The following is an 18,994-nucleotide window of genomic DNA, read 5'->3' on the forward strand; positions in this document are numbered from 1 at the left end:
CTTTTAAAAGGTAGCTCATATTTTCTAGAACAAATTTCTATGATAACGTTTGTAAAGAAAATATGAGAAAAATTCAAGATTACTCCATAAATATTAAATTTAAAATTAATGACATTTTCATATTCGTTCAACATGTTGTTGAATGATGGCGTGGATGATGGTCAAGTTAAATTCCAAGTGAGTATCAAGAACCAATAAACATCAAATACAATAAATCTTGGCTTTTAGACACACATTTCATCTGATGTTTGAGGGCACAATATTGATTATGGGTTTTGTGGTATGTTTTAAAAATTTATTAATACTATAAAATTTCAAGATTAATAAATTTATTATGGAATAAAAAGAATTTTATTTAAATTTTTTATGTTGTATTTAAATTTGTTTTTACTATGTGAACTATTAGGCTGGAGGGAGTGGTGCCACTGAAACCGTACTCCCTCTTATGCCACATAGATGCCAACTTATTTTTTTTTCTCATTTCATCAATTTGGTATTGTAGAGACTAGATGTTGTAAAAGTCGAAATGTTTGTTTCTTTAGTTTCGCATGTTAGTTATTTTACTAAGTCTTCATTTGTGCGAAGCGTATAGTTCAGGACTTAGTATATTTTTTGTACACTCAGGTTTCCTATAAATAGGGACTGAGGTTAGAAGTAGAGAAATCGAATGCACGAGTGATTCATTAATCATTCGTAATTTCTCTCTGCTTATTTTGTAATCAGTTCTTCATCAATATAAGATCTGATTAATATTTACTTTCTGTGTTCTTACTTTTCATTCATACAATCATGATTGCATTCTAAATCTCAATAACAATTCTCTTCAATTGGTATCAGAGCAGGATTTCAAACTGCATTGATCTGATTTTCGTTTTAGAATCATTTGCTTTTTGAGTAATAACTTTACTCAAAATTTTCCGCGCATTTTGGTTCTGAAAATCTCTCTTGATCTTCAGATTTGAATCGATTCTGCATTTGAATTGTTTAGTCGAGTGATCGATTAGCAATCTGTGATCAATTCGTTTGATCAATTCACAAATACATCAAGTTTTTCAAGCTTTCTAAAAATTTCTCGTGTTCATCAATGGAGAACTTCAACATGAACACCATAACTTCTTTCTCTCACTTACTTGGTTCTTCAACCAAAATTCCAATGTTAATCCCTGAATATTATGATCAGTGGGCTGATAGGATGGAGGATTACTTAAATGGAATCGATGAAGAGCTCTGGAATTGTATCAGTGGAAAAGGTCAACTTCCTGATAATGTTCAACCAATTGGACAATCTGCTTCTTCAGATGAAGTTGCTAATCAAGAGAATCGCATGAAGCAAAAAAAGAAAAGGTGTATGAGAGAACTAAGAGGTGCTTTGCCTCATGTAGTTTACAATTACATTCGTAGTTGTAAAACAGCTAAGGACATTTGGATCACACTAAAAGAGAAGTATCAAGGTAGCGAAAAGACGAAGATCAATTCTGTTAAGCAATGTCTTGTTGAACTTAAGGAATTCAGACAAAAGGATGCTGAAACTCTTGAAAACTACTATGATCGTCTGAATGAGCTTGTTTATCGTTGCAATAGGTATGGAATCACAAGGTCTCTCATGGAATTCAATCTAACATTCATCATGGGTCTTCGCAAAGAATGACGTAGTGTGAGCATGATGATAAAGAACCAACAGAGTTTTGATACAACCAGCTTGAATGATCTCTACAACCAGCTGAAAACATACGAAAGTGAAGTTACAGAAATGTTTGAAGAATCAAAACAGAGTCTAGGAGGACCTTTGGCTTTGGTTTCAAAGATTTCAGAAATCGATACTGGTGAAACAGAAGAATCAGACAATGAAGGTTTCTTAATGAACTCTGATGATGAAGTAGTTGCATTCTATTCAAACAACAGAGTTAAGAAATTTTTCAAAAAGCCTTTCAATCCAAAAGGAAAGCCAAATGATGCAAAGAGTGGTTTCATAAAAGTTGGAGGTGAGGAAAAGAAGAAACTAGAAAAGGTTGAAGAAAAGAAGAAAGATGCGAAGGAAGAGAAGAAACTAAAAGGTGATTCTGGAATTTATTGTCATTACTACAATGGGGCAAATCACTTCGCAGCTGATTGTATGCTGAGAAAGAAAGAGGAAAAGAAAAGCAAAATCAAAGATGAAGCCTACTACTCAGAAAAGCTTGAGGAAGTGCGTGCGAAGGAAAAAGGCTTGTCATTAGTTGCAAAAGGAGAGTCTGATGAAGAAGAAAGTGGAACTTATCAGATCTGGTCTTCAGGACCTAATGATGAAGAAATGAGGCATCCAACTCATGGAGCAATGTTCGCAAGCTATGAAGATAATTGCGAAGAGGAAGTTTCTGGACAATGCTTTGTGTCCAAGTCCACTGATAAATCTCCAATGAGCACCAAGGTACGTACTATTCTTGAATCATTTAATATTCCTTTATCTGCTTATGATACTGAAATAACTTCATTTGATGATATTGTTGCTTATTTTGATTATGTTATTGTGTCTGCTAGTACAGAAGCACAAAATCTAAAATTGCAACTAGTTGAGACAAGAAGAGAATTAGAAATAAAACGAAGCAGAGTAGATAAACTTGAACTACAAATGGAAAATGTAAATTGTGTCCGCTAGTACAGAAGCACAAAATACCTGATGATAGATTCGCATATGGTATTGTCAAAATTGATGAATTCTTGAATGCTGATGAGTTGGTTGATATTGTCAATGAAAGTTTAACAAATAATGAACAAGTGAAAATCTTAAAGAAAACTGAAAATTCAACTCTTGATTCTCAACTCAATTATGTTGATGTCGATGACAATTCGGATAATGTGAGTGAAATCAGTGAGATCGAAGAGGAAGAAGAGGTCGATTGTTCTAAATTGTCAATCATTAATATAACATATAAGGTCAAAGATAAAGAAATTATAGTTGATTCAATAGTAAAGGATGAATATGATAAACCCTCTACTTCGCAACATTGTGACTTTGATAATGTGGAAGTTGAAAGTTGAAAGACTGATGACACTGATGAAAACAAAGAAGAAGTGAAGGATTCACAAGAAACACCTCAAAGAGTTGTTGTTAATCAAGTGTTTGATGATACAAAAGAATTCGACAAAATTCTTAATGACAAAGGTGCACATTATTTGGAAACTAACACTGTGGTTTATCCAAATTTTACATGTACAAATAACACAATCTATCCAAATCAAGTCTTTGTCACAACTGGAAATGTTGAGAAAATTAAACTTGAATTCAACAAAATGGTTGAAAATGATAATCAAAGGTCAACTACTGAAGGTTTCTTTGCAAATCAAAATACAGTAGAAAACAATTTGACTCAAAATTCTTATGTTTTTCAAGGTCAAAAATCATCACAAAAATGGATGGTTAAACATGAAAAAGGAAACAAAGTTTTTGAAAGAGATGAAAAACCAAAGATGGAAGTGAAACTAAATTCTCATGAATTCAAATTGATGGTTGGAAAATATTCAACAGAAAATAATGTTTCAAAAAGAAAAGCAAGAAAAGCAATCTTTTGGCAAGTTGTGTCTAATGATAAACCAAAAGTTGAAAAAGAACAAATTTCAAAGACAAAATCATCAAAATTTCAAAAGGATACAAGTTTTCACAAACCAATATATTCTGTTGACAAAATTCCAAAGAAAAATAATGATAAATTTTTTCGGAAATATGACAACATTAGAAAATTTGAGACTTCGCAAAAATTTGTGAATGAACATAAGTTTCACAATGTTGGCAATTAACGAATAATTCATCAACTTTGAATGTCAAAACTCAAGCAAAACCAAAATTTTCACCTAAACAACCAAATTTTCCAAATCCTTCAATTTCAAAACCGACCAAAGTTTCGTATACAAAAGGAAAATCTGATGTATATACGATCAACAATTGGCTTGAAGGGAAAGGAAAACAATATCAAAATGGGAAGTTTTCAGAGCAACAGATAAAGACTGCATTTGACAAGTTCGTCAATAAGTCTACTACTGGTAGTTCATCATCTCATGATTCGCAAGTCCCGGTATAAAAATGGAAACCAGTTATGAAAGTTGCGAATGTTGTGAAGGATGAGATGAAAGTCAATGGAAATCCAAAACTATTGAACAACTATATTTCAATATCTAGATCTGATGATGTTGATTTAATGGATAGTGTCTCAGACAAAGTGAAAACATGGTTTTTAAATTCAAAGAATTTGTTCAAAACTACTAATGAAGGACCCAATAAGTTTTGGGTTCCTAAATTTTTTCAATAAATGCAGGTGATATGTGACGAGCAATATGATGCGAAATGGTATATTGATAGTGGTTGCTCTCGTCACATGACTGGAAGAAAGGAAAACTTGCGAGATTATAGAAGTTTGGAGAATGCTGGAGTAGTCAAATTTGGAAATAATCACAAGTGTCAAGTGAAAGGATATGGAAAAGTCACAAATGGACAATTCACAGTTAACATGGTTGCTTATGTTGAAGGTCTTCAACATAACTTGATTAGTGTTTCGCAACTTGTTGTGGGTACTGGAAATCAGGTTGTGTTTAATGAAGAAGGAAGTATCATTTCAAACACAAAGACAAATGAAGTACTTCTCAAATCCAAAAGATATGGAGACATGTTTACACTAGATATCAAACCAATTGTGGGCAAACCTGCCGTGTGTTTACTATCAAAGTTCTCTAATGATGTTAGCTGGCTCTGGCATAGAAGATTGTCGCATTTGAATTTTCGCAATATTAATAAACTTGTCACTGAAGATTCGGTTCGAGGTTTACGTATACTAAAATTTGACAATTTTACTTTGTGTGCAGCTTGCGAACAAGGAAAACAACATAGAAATGGTCATCCAATTGTGATAGATTCAAAGATCGTGGAACCATTGGAACTACTTCACATCGACTTATGTGGACCGTCGACTGTTGCTACAATTAATAAAAAGCGGTACATTTTAGTTATTGTTGATGATTTTTCTCGATTCACATAGGTATTTTTTCTCAGGTTAAAATCTGAAGTTGCTCAGACGATGATTGATTTTATCAAAAAGATTGAGATTAGTCTTAAAAAGAGTGTTCGCAGAATTAAAAGTGACAATGGTTTAGAGTTTAAAAATCAAACACTGGATTTCTTTCTTACAGGCAAAGGCATTTCCCATAATTTCTCATCACCATATACCCCACAACAAAATGGTGTTGTTGAAAGAAGAAATAGGTCTTTATGTGAAGCAGCCAGAACCATGTTAACATATGCGAACTTACCTCAATATCTTTGGACTGAAGCAGTATCGACTGCATGTTTTACTCAGAATCGATCATTCATTCATCGAAGATTCAATGTCACTCCATATGAAATACTCAACAATCGAAAACCTAATGTAAAATTTTTCCATGTTTTTGGTTGCAGGTGTTTTATAATGAATCTAAAAGATAATTTGACCAAGTTCCAAGCTAAAGCTTATGAAGGCATATTCTTAGGATATTCGCAAAATTCAGTTGCATACAGGGTGTTAAACAAGCGAACAAGAAAAGTTGAAGAAACTTTCAAATTAACTTTTGATGATTACTATCTTAAACAAACGGATAGTAAATTTGAACATAAATCAAGTCTTGTTGATTCAGATACTCAAATTGAAAATTCCGAAATAAATGATTTTGATTATGACTTAATTTTTGGAACTCCTGACAGGGCAATTGATGCGGAAGTTTATGTTCCTGATAATCAAACATCAGAATCCTCAAAACATACTGATGATTCAACAATAACTAAAACGTCAATATGTTGCGAAAGTGTGCCTGAAGTTCGTATGGAGGGGGAGCATACGATCACCAATGTACAGAGAGAGCAAACTTTCGAGGTGGAGAATGAAAATATGAATCATCAAGTTGAAGGGGAACATTCGCAATTTCAACAGGAACATCATTTTGAGGGGGAACATCAAGATGAACATCATGTGAGGGGGAGCATGATGCAACAGCGACAATTAATCTTGAAGAAAATGATGAATTTCATGAATTAAATGATAATTTTTCTGTTGCAGGATCTGAAAATGAAGAAATGTACGAAGATGCACCATTGGAATTTAATCCTGATTTTCCACCACTTGAGAAATGGACAAGGAATCATCCCAAAGAACAGGTGATTGGGAATCCACAAGATGGTGTGTTGACAAGAGCTCAAATTCGTGCGAAAAATGAGGTACTGAATGCGAACCAAGAATTGTGTATGTTTAATGTTTTTATTTCGAAAATAGAGCCAAAGACAGTAAAGGATGCTATGGAACACTCAGATTGGGTTGTTGCTATGCAATCTGAACTGGATGAATTTGAACGAAATAAGGTTTGGAGATTAATTCCTAAACCTTCTGATGTTTCAATTGTCGGATTAAAATGGATTTTTAAAAATAAAACCGACAAAGATGGCAATATTATTCGTAATAAAGCTAGACTAGTTGTTAAAGGCTATTCGCAACAAGAAGGAATAGATTATGAAGAAACATTTTCTCCTGTTGCAAGACTCGAAGTAGTTCGCATATTTTTAGCTTATGCAGCTCACAAAGACTTTGAAGTTTTTCAAATGGATGTTAAGTGTGCATTCTTAAATGGAGAACTAGAAGAAACAGTTTATGTTGAACAACCACCAGGATTTATAAATGAGGAACATCCTGATCATGTTTACATCCTAGACAAAGAAGCTTATGGGTTAAAACAAGCACCAAGAGCCTGGTACGCAACACTTACAATTTTTTTGAAACAATCTAAATTTAAACAAGGATCAGTTGACCCCACATTGTTTTGCAAGAAAGTTGGGAATCATCTCATGCTTATTCAAATTTATATTGATGATATTATTTTTGGCTCAACTGACCCAACATTGTCAATTCAATTTGAAAATCTAATGAAGAGTCAATTTGAAATGAGTATGATGGAAAAAATTAATAATTTTCTTGGTTTAAATATAAGACAGAACAGGGATGGAATTTTAATCAATCAAGAAAAATACACAAAGAACCTGCTTGAAAAGTTTGGAATGACCAACAGCACGAAGCTGAGAGTACCTATGGCAGTGGGAACAAGACTAACTCCTTCATTAGATACTCCTGCTGTTGATTTAACTCTTTATCAAAGCATGATAGGGTCTTTGTTGTACTTGACTGCAAGCAGACCTGATATTATGTTTTCGGTATGTAATTGTGCTAGGTATCAAGCTAATCCTAGAGAACCTCATTTAACTGCAGTGAAAAATATTTTTCGCTATCTTAAGGGGACAATTTTGTTAGGACTTTGGTATCCTTCAAAATCGGGTTTCTTCATTCAAGCTTTTTCAGATTCTGATCTAGGAGGATGTACTTTGGATAGAAAAAGTACAAGTGGTGGGTGTCAACTATTGGATGGAAAATTGGTGAGTTGGCAGTCGAAGAAGCAAACTTGTGTTGCTATATCAACTGCTGAGGCTGAATACATTTCAGCTGCTGCTTGCACTTCGCAAATCATTTGGATTCAGAGTCAACTTCGTGATTATGTGATAAATATGAAAAAGATTCCCTTGTATTGTGATTCTCAAAGTGCAATTCGCATTTGTCATAATCCAGTACAATACTCAAAGACAAAACACATTGCTCTTCGATATCATTTTATCAAAGATCATGTGGAAGATGGGAATATTAAAATACATTTTGTTAAAACAACTGAACAACTTGCTGATATTTTTACTAAACCTCTTGATGAAAAATCATTTGTAAGAATTTTAGTAGGTTTGGGGATGATCGATGTGAATTCAGTTTCAAAATCAATAACTCAAGAATGAAAGGTCCATTCAGTAGCTCTGAGTCAAAATCATTCAGAAGTTACTGTGCGTTAAGAGGCTTCGCATTGCTTCGCATTCACACATCTGGTAAATAAGGTTACATTTAATTTCATTTTTTTTTTGCGAAAAACTTGAAAAATCAAAAATATTTTCTTTTGTTTTGTTCTTATTTTCGAAAATCCAAAAATCCAAAAAGATTTTATTTTGTTATGTTTTTATTTTTTAAAACTTCAAAAACCACAAATATATTTTTTTAACTTTGTTCTTTAAGTTTTGTGTGTTTTTTTGTTTTAGTCAAGAGCAAAATGCGAAGAGGTCATATTTATATGTTTCTATGGGAAGGTATCATTTCTTTCAACTTTGTACTAGTTAGGATGTCCCTAGAAGCATGGTGCAGCATGTTGACCCAAGTCTCATATGACTCTATGTGTGAGAAACGAAAGCCTTCATGAAATTATCTCATGAAAATTTCTTCCCAATTAGGCTTATATTCGCATTAGTTAATAGAGCTACCTTACTCTTCTCATATGAGTAAAGAGTTTTCTGTTTGGTCCATAAATAACAGAGGTACATTCGATCTTATAACCAATCTTTTTCATCACAAAATTCTTAATACAAATCACACACAAAGACGTATGTCCGAGAGGTCTCTGATCAAACCCATCGAGACCTAGATATACAAAAATTTTGTGTTAATGATTTGACATCATGAGTCCGTGATGAAGGTGAAACCCAAACATCTTACAACTTAAGAAATTGGCGGGGAACATTGTTCCAGATATTGACGAAACTTTTGTTTCAGTACCAAAATTCGAAACTCCAAATCATATTCAATTCGCATGCGTGGTCTTGATCAAACATTCGCAACCCACGTTGTTTGTTACCCAACAAGATCCAGTACATATTTTTTTTTTAATATGATTTCCATGTGAGTTTCATTTGAATGTCCTGGTCATGATAAATATTTTCAAAGCTAACTTGTCATTGACTACACTGGTCATACAAGTAATTTCTGTTACAATTTCTCACCTTATGTTTAGGTTGATATGTAACGAAATTTTAAACCAACCCAAGAATCACTTTTAAAAGAAGCCCTTTGATACTTATCAAAGAGTATTCGATTGTAATTCACGGGAACATACACAAGTTGTTGATCATCTCTCTTGATGATTAACGAAGCAACCTTTGCCTGGGGTTTAACTGCCTTGTGTCAAATTGCATTTTTGACATCACAGAATTCCAAAAAAAAAATTTACTTGCTTCTTATCTTATTTCTTTGGAACACTGCACTCACGAAATCGTTGAGGTTCTAAGTAATACCAACTCAGACTGAAGATTTCGCAAGTCTGGCATATGACTTCGCTTTTCATCCCAAAAGTGAAAGAGCCTTGCCTCCATGCGAAGGGTTCTAACGGTTACAATTCAATCAAGGGAATATTGACAGGCTGTGTATACATGATGTATGGTATTCTGCCCAGTTTTCTAGGCGACGTGACAGCTGCTTTTTGAAACATCGCTAACTTTTTGCAGTAATGGTTCGATTTTCAAGGTGCCACGTCGGATATCATTAAATGCATCCCGCTTCAAATTCAAATCAATCAGGGTTACGTATAAAAGGGGGTTCAAGAGTGTGTGTTATACGGTTACGCGATCAAACACCAAAATTCCCAAATTCTCTGATTCTTCATCTTCTTCAAACCCTAACAATGGCTGCTACTCAATCCAACACCGACGAAGTTGTTTCACAGTCTCTTATGAAGATTCAAAGTACAAACTACCAAGTTGATCCTAATGTTTCATCCTACCTAGAAGAATTGAAGATGCTGGTTGTTGCACTGAAAAGGTCACCCTTATCAACTGCTATGTTCAGTTCTTTTCCTGTTTCTATGAATTGGTTGTCAATGGCGGCATCAACTGCGTCATACAACTATGCAACTGATGTTATCACTTTCAATCTGGTGAATAACAAGAGGTTTCGTCTTCCCAAGAACATGTTCATTGACTTCCTGGACATTCCTCATAGCCCACCGTTCTTTAAACCCACCAATTCACAGATTATCTTCATGTTCAATGAGATGGGACATTAACCCACTCTTGAAAAGATAAGTGATTTCAGGAAATCAAGCTTACCATGTATTTGGAATTTCTTATTTGGTATCTTTCTAAGATGTTTGACCGGAAGGAGTGTCGGTCTAGACAGGGGACGAATGGAGGTTTATGCAATGGTTATGGGTCTTTACTATGACTTAAGTGTCGATTATGGAACTCAGCTTTGGAAGGAGTTTAACAAAAGCTTAGAAAACACCAGTGTTGATAAAGGGATTTCTTGTGCAAGGTACTGGAGTTTGATTTTGGAAAAGATATACGCAAAAGAAGGCATTCAAGTTCCTGAAGAAGGAGAAGTTGCAGAATTTTCTTTATACCAGTTTCCAAAAGTTGTTGAAGATGATGAAAATATCTTCACAAGTGTTGCAAGAATTCCTGATGCAATGTTTCACAAAGTATCCTCTACTCACAAGGTGTTAGTTCGCTACATGAAAACGTTTGATCCTAATGTGCGAACTGGAGTGTTGCTTGAAGTCAGTGCTGAGTCCTCAAAGAAAAAGAAGAAAACTCCAAAGAAAGACAAACATGAATCTTCCAAAGTGTCGAAGGCTGAAGCGGTTGAGAAAGATGAGCTTTCTCCTAAAACAAAGAAGGAGACTATACCAACAAAATCAGGGGTATTAAAGAAGTTTCGCAAGTCATCACATATGACGACTACTTCTCCTACTATTCGCAAAACTGAGGTGAGTAGTAAGGGGCTATGTTTAGAGACATTCCGGCTCCTGTTTCTCCTGGTTCAAAGAGAAGAAGAGCTCAAGAGGTTGCGAAGCATATTACTCAAAAGCTCTACAAGAAACGAAAGATGATTATTCATAATGAATCATCAGATGATGAAGTGGTTCCAGAGACTCCACCTGTTTCCCTTTCCACAATGGTAAATGTTTCTCTTCCAATTACTTCGCAAATTTCCACTACCACATCCATTCCACTTGAAGTTGTTACAAACAACTCGGTTCATGAGGAAGAACTTATTTTTGATAAGGTTGTTAACGTATCTAATACGGGGACACCTATCACGAATATTGAACTCACAGAGCAAATTATCTTATCTACTTCATTACCACCATTTTCTCTTTCAAATACACATACAACCACATCATCCATATTTGATCATCCTTTAAAACATCCATTTACTACCTTGTTTCCATCTCACTCACCTGAAATATCACAACCTATACCTTCGCAAGCTCCGTCTGATGAAGAAACCGAAGGAGGAGGTTTTGGAGGAATGTTTGAAGCCATACACTTTGATTCAGAGGATGAGGAGATACCTGATCATATGCTTATGTCAGGAAAGCAATTCAAAATTCTGAATCAAAAGTTAAATGCTATTATTCAATCACAAGCCGATTCGAGCACTAAGTCTTCCATTTCGAGTTTAGAGGTCGAGTCAATGATTAAAGCTGCTGAGAAACGAATAACTGACAAAGTTGATCATTCTGACAAGAACAATGAGCTTCGCATTCAAGCTCATGGAAAATCATTTGATGGTGTTGTTAATGAATTGAAAAATGTTACAAAAGAACGCCATGTTCTTTTTGTACAGGATGTCAAAAAGGTTCGAGAAGATGTTAATTTTAAAGTTGAAGAGTTCAAGTAGGAGATTGAAAAAGAGCTTAAAGATCTTAATTCTCAAAATTTGGAGGTGCAAAAGAGGGTTGATGTGGTTGCTGAAGCTCTTAACAAAATTGTCACTGATTATCAACCATCTGCTCAAATTATCGAAGCCAAACATAAGGAAAACAAGGAGCAGTTTGATAAACTAATTCAGTTGGTGACTGAATTAAAAACTTTTGTTTCACAATCTTCTCACCAATCCATCCTTACTCCTGAATTCTTAACTCTTAAAGTCAACACTTTGGAGCAAGCTATTCAGAAGGCATTGGCTCCAATCACGAGCTTTACTTCCATATTACTGAAGAATGCCCCACCTGTTTTCATAGGGGTGCAAGGGGGAGAAAGAAAAGGATATAAAAGAAGATGTGAAAACAGTAGGAAAGCTTATTTCTACCCAACTTAAAACATCTTTGTCAGTGCTCACAAAGCCAATTTCTTCAATAGTAACTACAACAAAACCAATTACTAAAGGAATTACAATTGGTTCAAAAGAAGGAAGAAGTTCAAGTGCGAAACCTCAAACTGGGGATATTGGAGAAGGAAAAGGGGTGGCCTATGAAAAATCAAAAGAAGAAAAGAAAGCAGAGGCAGAAGCTGAAATGGAAAGATTAAGACAAGTACAAAGTATTATGAGGCAAAGAGCAAATGACCCACCAACAATGAACAAGGGTGATCCTGCGAAGTTGTACTCATATGAAACCATTGAATATAAAGTTTTGGGGAGTCATTTGTACGAGTTTGAGAAAAAGCCTAGAAGGAGTTATGATGTTGCAAACTCAGACAGAAGCCAACTTGATTTTCCAATAAACAAAATGATGTTTATTACGACGCAGTACAAGATAAGTGAAAATTTTGAAAATGCTGATGAATACACTTACTTGAATATCATATTTCATGTTGTACTTGCGAAGGATCAAGAGGAAGTTTGGTCTTTAATGAAAATCAAGAAAGTTCTGACAATGAAGAAGGATGTTATGTTCGAGAACATGCTTCAAAACTTTCGATATTTCGTGGTTCATGCAGACAACAAGGCATTTGATTTGACCATAGCTAATTTTCCCTTGATGAATCTAAATGATCTCATTCAAGTGGCATCTATTCTTAAAGACATGGAAGAAAACAAGCTGAAAGGATATGATACTGATGTGTTCAGATTCGGTTTCGCACATATCAAGATATTCATAGATAACTACTATGATTGCTTGGCATTGACTGATGAAGAACTTGCATCAGGTCTTGGAAGAAAAGTTACAGTTTCTTGGGAATTAACCTTGCCTCAAACAGAGTTAAAGAAGTATGCGGATGGAGAAATATGCCTTAAACCTTTTGGCATGGTTTTCGCAGGAAAAGATACGAAGGGGAAGCCTAAGAAGTTTTTGTTCAAAGTCTCAGAGATTGAAAGATACACCACTTCGCAATATACGAATTTCATTGTTCGTATGAATAATTGCATGAAGAATAATGATGGAGACAGGAAAGAGCTTAAAAAGATAATCATTTGGTATTCAGAAATTAGAAGAACAATGCACTCAGCTATTCAGCATCTCACAAACTGAATAGTTTCGACTGTTTACAAAGGGGGAGATTGTAGAGACTAGATGTTGTAAAAGTCAAAATGTTTGTTTCTTTAGTTTCGCATGTTAGTTATTTTACTAAGTCTTCATTTGTGCGAAGCGTATAGTTCAGGACTTAGTATATTTTTTGTACACTCAGGTTTCCTATAATTAGGGACTGAGGTTAGAAGTAGAGAAATCGAATGCACGAGTGATTCATTAATCATTCGCAATTTCTCTCTGCTTATTTTGTAATCAGTTCTTCATCAATATAAGATCTGATTAATATTTACTTTCTATGTTCTTACTTTTCATTCATACAATCATGATTACATTCTAAATCTCAATAACAATTCTCTTCAGATACCACAGCAAGAGAGTGAGAGAATGGTTAGGAGGGAAAAAAGAAAGAAGAAAATAAAGAAAATGATTGGTTGAGAAAGGAGAGAGAGAATGGGGAATGCGGTAGTATTTGGGTGAAGAGAGAGAATGTGTGGTAGAAACCGCAATGAGGGGATGGTGATGTGACGGAACCGCGGTTGAAACCGTGTCCACTCCCTCTAGTCTTATTACGGAGGTTGCAGGTGCATCCATCGAGGTGGTTACAAATACGTCCATCGAGGATAGACTAAGAAGTCATGCATCTTGTTAATAAGTTTAGACAAGAATTGTCATATGTCGATGGGTTTTAAGATTTTTACTATATTAAAACTTCTTCAATATATATTTTTTTTTTGAAAAACTTGTTTAGCGGAGGTTTGAAGTGAAGTTGTCGTGAATATTCTTGTTATCAGTGTAAAATTAAATAGGTTTTAATTTATAGCAATTCAAGCTAGCTGTTAGGCTATTTGGATCAGCATGTGTGAGATCCAATGTGGCATCTTTATCCACACGTGAACACCGCCCTTAAGTCTGATTGGTTGTGACCACACTTGATAGCCTTATCGTCTTTTCACATGATCCCCTAATTAGTGATGATGTTTTTTGGGTCTTTAACAATAAATAAGTATTGACCATACTTTTTGTTGCAATAGTCATTAATACGGTAACCAAAACCAATTAGTTTTTTATTAGGCTACCGGAGTGGGAGGCTGGAACACACGTGGAGGCCGACGTGTCAGCCTACAAGACGCGTGAACACCGCCCCCAACTCCGGTAGGTTGGGCTTGGCGTCTTCACGGAGATGAGAGAAGACATGCGATTTGATTGGCTACTCCACTTTTTGATCGTTGTTGTATTTGACCGTTTGTAAAAATAATAATAATAATAATAATTAATTATTTACCATACCTTCTCTATATATGTCAACCTTTTTTTCATTTCAAACACACACACCACAATTTTTTAACACAAACATATACACTACCAAAAAATTATTCTTTCTTCCATGGATCCAAACCAAAATACCCCACCTACCCCGAACACCCCAAACACTCCAAATGTTCTGCTAGCAAATATTGGCTATATGCAATTGTTATCATCCCCCGTTGCACAACAACCTCTATTCACCAATCTTTCATACCACTCACACTACTACCAATATTAAACCACCACAATTTGTTCAATCCCAATTTCAAGTCTTTCAACAACAACCTCCTCTGCAATTTTAGCCCCAAACTTCCCAACGTCAACAAACTTCACAGCCATCTCAAGTTCCATTATCTCAATCTCAACCTGTAAACCTCGACGTTGAAGACGACGACGAACGGGTTCAAGAAACACAACCAAGTCGTAGAAGGCAAAAAAAATCAAAAGATTCAACAAAAAAGAAAAATACCCAATGGACCGAGGAGGAAGAGGCAGCTTTAGCTAAAGCTTGGATTTTCATATCACAAGATGGGAGTGTCGGCAACGCACAATCGGGTCAAAGCTTTTGGAATTGTGTTTTAGACCACTTCCACGCGTTATTAGGAAGGCAAACGAGCCGAACATACAACTCGGTCAATGCTAAATGGCGTGACCTTAGAGCGGCTTGTACCAAATTTAACGGTGTATTTGACAATCTAAAAAATATGCATCGAAGTGGTAGCAACGATTTCGACATTTTATCAACGGCGTTGCACCAATACAAAATTACCAACAATGGTAAACCTTTTGGCAACCAAAAAGTGTGGGAAGTTTGTCGCAATGGCCCAAAATGGGTCATTTATCCGAAAACGATGCATTCGTGATCTACCATCGATTCCAACAAAAGGTCGAGAACGTCTGAGTCGGACATCGGTGCTAACCTCGACCTCAATAATGGGTTTGACGCCAGCGAGGGGGAGGGTCCATCGGACGTCCATCTTCGTCAACCACCGGGAAGGGACAAAGCGAGAAAGGGGGCTTCGTCTAGCGGAAAGTCAACCAACGAGGACGTACTAGCGGAGAAAATCGAGAAAACTCTTCATTTTTTAGAAAAAAAAATTGATTCTACGGAGGAACAACGCCGGCGAGTTTTGACACTCACCAATCTTCAAATCATAAACACGGTGCCACAACCAAATCTCGACCCAAAAAATTTAAGGGTGTTTTTGAAAATTCAACAAGAAGTTCTCGACCAATATCGCAACTAGATACGATGTTTTTTTAGTAATTTAGGTTTAATTTTCTAAGTTATTTTTATGTTTTTTTAGTATTTTAGTTTTAATTTTCTATGTGTTTTTATGTTTTTCTAGTAATTTAGGTTTAATTTTCTATTTTTTAAATTATGTAACGTGGTTTTAATTAATATAAAATATTTTATTATATTTTAAATTTTGTTTTTATCTAATTTAGTCATAAAAGATAAAAAAAAAAAAAAAGTTATGTATTTTATAAATTATGTTATTTATTTAATATAATGTTAAAAAAAATAAAAAAGTAAATGTTGTTAGTGGTAACCATTTCCTACGTTGAGTGAGTTAGTGGTGAAGGTGATGTGGTGCAGAGGTTGTACTACTTTTCCGTTGGGTTGGTGGTGACTACTCCCCACAGCCTTATGGTCACTATACAATCGGATAAAATAGTGACAACGTTTATTGAATAACGACTACAGTTAGTGATATAATGAATCGTCTCATATAGTGACCACTCACTATATACTTTAGTTACTATTTAGTGACCACTTATACATTTTGGTCTATAATAATTTTATTGACCGACCTAGTGACGAAAAGTAAACACCAAAACTTTGGTTACTAAATCATTTTAGTAACTACTCCTCTACAGTGACCATATCATTCTAGTCACTAACTTGGATTTGTCTACTATTGTTTTTTAAGAGCTTTACAGCTGAAAAATCTCATATTTTATCGAAGTCTGAATAAACACAAATCATTGGCGATACCATTGTATACATTTACCGAATTCTGCTTTATCAAAAGTTCTAGAAATACCATACTTTGTATATACTTAGTGAATATAGGTTGGTTTATTCCCATTTGGGGTTTTAATTTGATAAATAGTTGAATTTGTGTACCACCTTCAAAGTGCATTAGTGGTCCTTAGTATTTAAACACTATTAAAATAAAATATTCTTAAGTTCAAATCCCATAAAGTTCAACTTTTTGATGCACCTCGTTTCGTAGAAAACAATTTAGTTGATTGTGACTATGGTTTGGTCTTGGTCACAGTATATATATTCAAGTGCACACCGATAGGAAAATATCAAAAACATTACCATGTTGGAACTTAGCTGAAAAAATGGGAAAAATGAAGTTGACTTCTAAGCATCTTTTATTAAAAAGTGAAAGAAAGTCTTCACGCTTTCTAGAAGAACTTACCTATTCTGGTGCACCAAAAGCTATGGACCCACGTCGAAAGCCTGGCTCTTTTACGCGGCTCGGCTCACTGGTACTGTCACAATCTTCTAGAAACAACAACCCTAAACATACAGCCGGAAGAAACGGCTGGCGACTCCATCAAGTCCCACAGCACGCAACCAGAAAGTGAGAAAGAGACCCGCTGCTGACCGTTGTCCTTTTGTATAAATAACAACACCCTGCGAAAGTCTTAAATTGATTCAAACCATTCTTGAAACTCTGAACCCTAAAACCCTACACTATTCTTCGATTTCTATCAGTAAAGTGATCTCCGTCGGTATGATTGGCAGCCTCACTACCCCGATCAGAGGAACGTCTCTCGGATTCATGAATGATGCGCGGTTATCACCGGTTGTTTCAACCGGAAAAGTGCATTTCCGATGTCACAAGGGTTGTACTTGTAAGGCCTTGCTTCATGCAACAGAGGCAGACCAGGTCGTTGATTCGACGTGCAGAAGATGTTCCAGTTTATACGAAGTCCTAAGAGTCAAACGTAACGCCACGCCTATCGAGATCAAGGCTGCATATCGCAGTTTAGCGAAGATTTACCATCCTGATACTTCGGATCTGAAGCAACATGATCACAATGGAAACTTTATCGAGATTCACAATGCTTATGCCACGTTATATGATCCTGCGGAGCGAGCGATGTATGATATGAAGTTGAACACGGGATTAGGACGGCGTTCGGGGTCGTTCACGGCCGGCGGAAAGAGGCGGGGTGTGTACACCTCCCGGCGATGGGAGACTGATCAGTGTTGGTAGATTTTCTTTTTTAAGATACGAAACAATTATTGAAAAATTGAGCAGAAAAGACCATGTAAATTATATGAGATATACCTTTTTTATTGCGTGCTTTCTGATCGGTGTTAATATAGTTGATTATGTTAATGCAACTTTGTTAAGAATTAAAATATGATTGTTCTTAAGATTTACATACTCACTCATCCAATGAATGAGTTGCAACTACATGTGATTTATTGGATGAGTGACCGGTTTAATAAGTTATGGTTTTATGCTAAAATCCGGCTGGTTTCGTGAACATCCGGTTGAACCGGTGCACTGAACCGGGCAAAAGCGGGGAAGATAGGTGTTGGACTAAAGTTTGGGCCAAAATATAGAGTATGGACCAATGTTTTTGCCCACTACTATGGCCTACGACACAGTTGGACTCAATGTTACGCAGCAGGAGCAGCACGCCGAATTCTATGATAGACGTAATCAATAATAGATCGCGTCTCCCAAGTCTTATATTGCTGTCGACCATTACCTCGTCCTCCACAACCACAACCCACATGCGGCGTCTTCAACAACCACATGCCACCAGTAAGCATCGATCACGTGTTTGTCTTTTTGAGTTCAAGAACAAGTACTGAAATAGTGAAATCTTCTGCTTAGTTTTTCAATTTAAGTTCAATACATAATCATGGCAAGTTCAATTTTTGTTTGCTTACTCAATTTGATTTCTTAATTTTAATTTCAGTTTTGTTTCGGCTATGTTGGATTGTAATTTTTTTTTATTATAGACTTATGTTACATTGTTCCTGTGTTTCTGATTTTGAAGTTAATCTATGACTTTATAATATCGTTCAATATTGGAATCTAAAGTCAAAATACCAATGGAAACACAACATCAATATCAATCCCAATCTTCCGATCAATCAAATGTAAGAACGGAGTTGGATAAAACATGAGAACATATAACTCTAGTCTAGCCTTTAATGATAAAGGAAACAAAGAGATTTATATGTAATTTTTGTTGAAAAATTATAAGTGGTGGAGGCATAAGCAGAGCTAAGAAACATGATAAATTAGGGCATTTAACTCATAATGACCGGTTTAACATTTAACAATTTACCAGGTTCGTAATAGCACCATATCTCGAAATCCCGTAACATATACTTGGGACTAACGACTCTTTACTAGTATCACATAAACGTATTTACGTAAAACAGGATAAAATATACCTCTATTGATCCCGTAAATCGACTCACGTACTCTCGTATACTAGTATGTTACAGCGGTAATGATTTCCCGGAACACCTCCCGAGCCTCTTTCCCGATCGTGTATGTCAATAACCATTCAAATGACTTACGAGTCATATATTTATACC

The 18,994-nt window shown here is 35.4% G+C and overlaps 1 protein-coding gene across 1 annotated transcript; it reads left to right on the top strand.

The window, feature by feature from the left end:
* The first annotated feature begins 17,207 nt into the window (after nt 1-17,207).
* LOC111888104 (chaperone protein dnaJ 11, chloroplastic) lies at nt 17,208-17,645 on the top strand. The gene has a single exon (XM_023884212.2). The coding sequence runs from the start codon at nt 17,208-17,210 to the stop codon at nt 17,643-17,645; it is 438 nt and encodes a 145-aa protein (XP_023739980.2).
* Nucleotides 17,646-18,994: the final 1,349 nt, after the last annotated feature.

This window comes from Lactuca sativa, chromosome 9 (assembly GCF_002870075.4).
Source record: "Lactuca sativa cultivar Salinas chromosome 9, Lsat_Salinas_v11, whole genome shotgun sequence".
Lineage (NCBI taxonomy): Eukaryota > Viridiplantae > Streptophyta > Magnoliopsida > Asterales > Asteraceae > Lactuca > Lactuca sativa.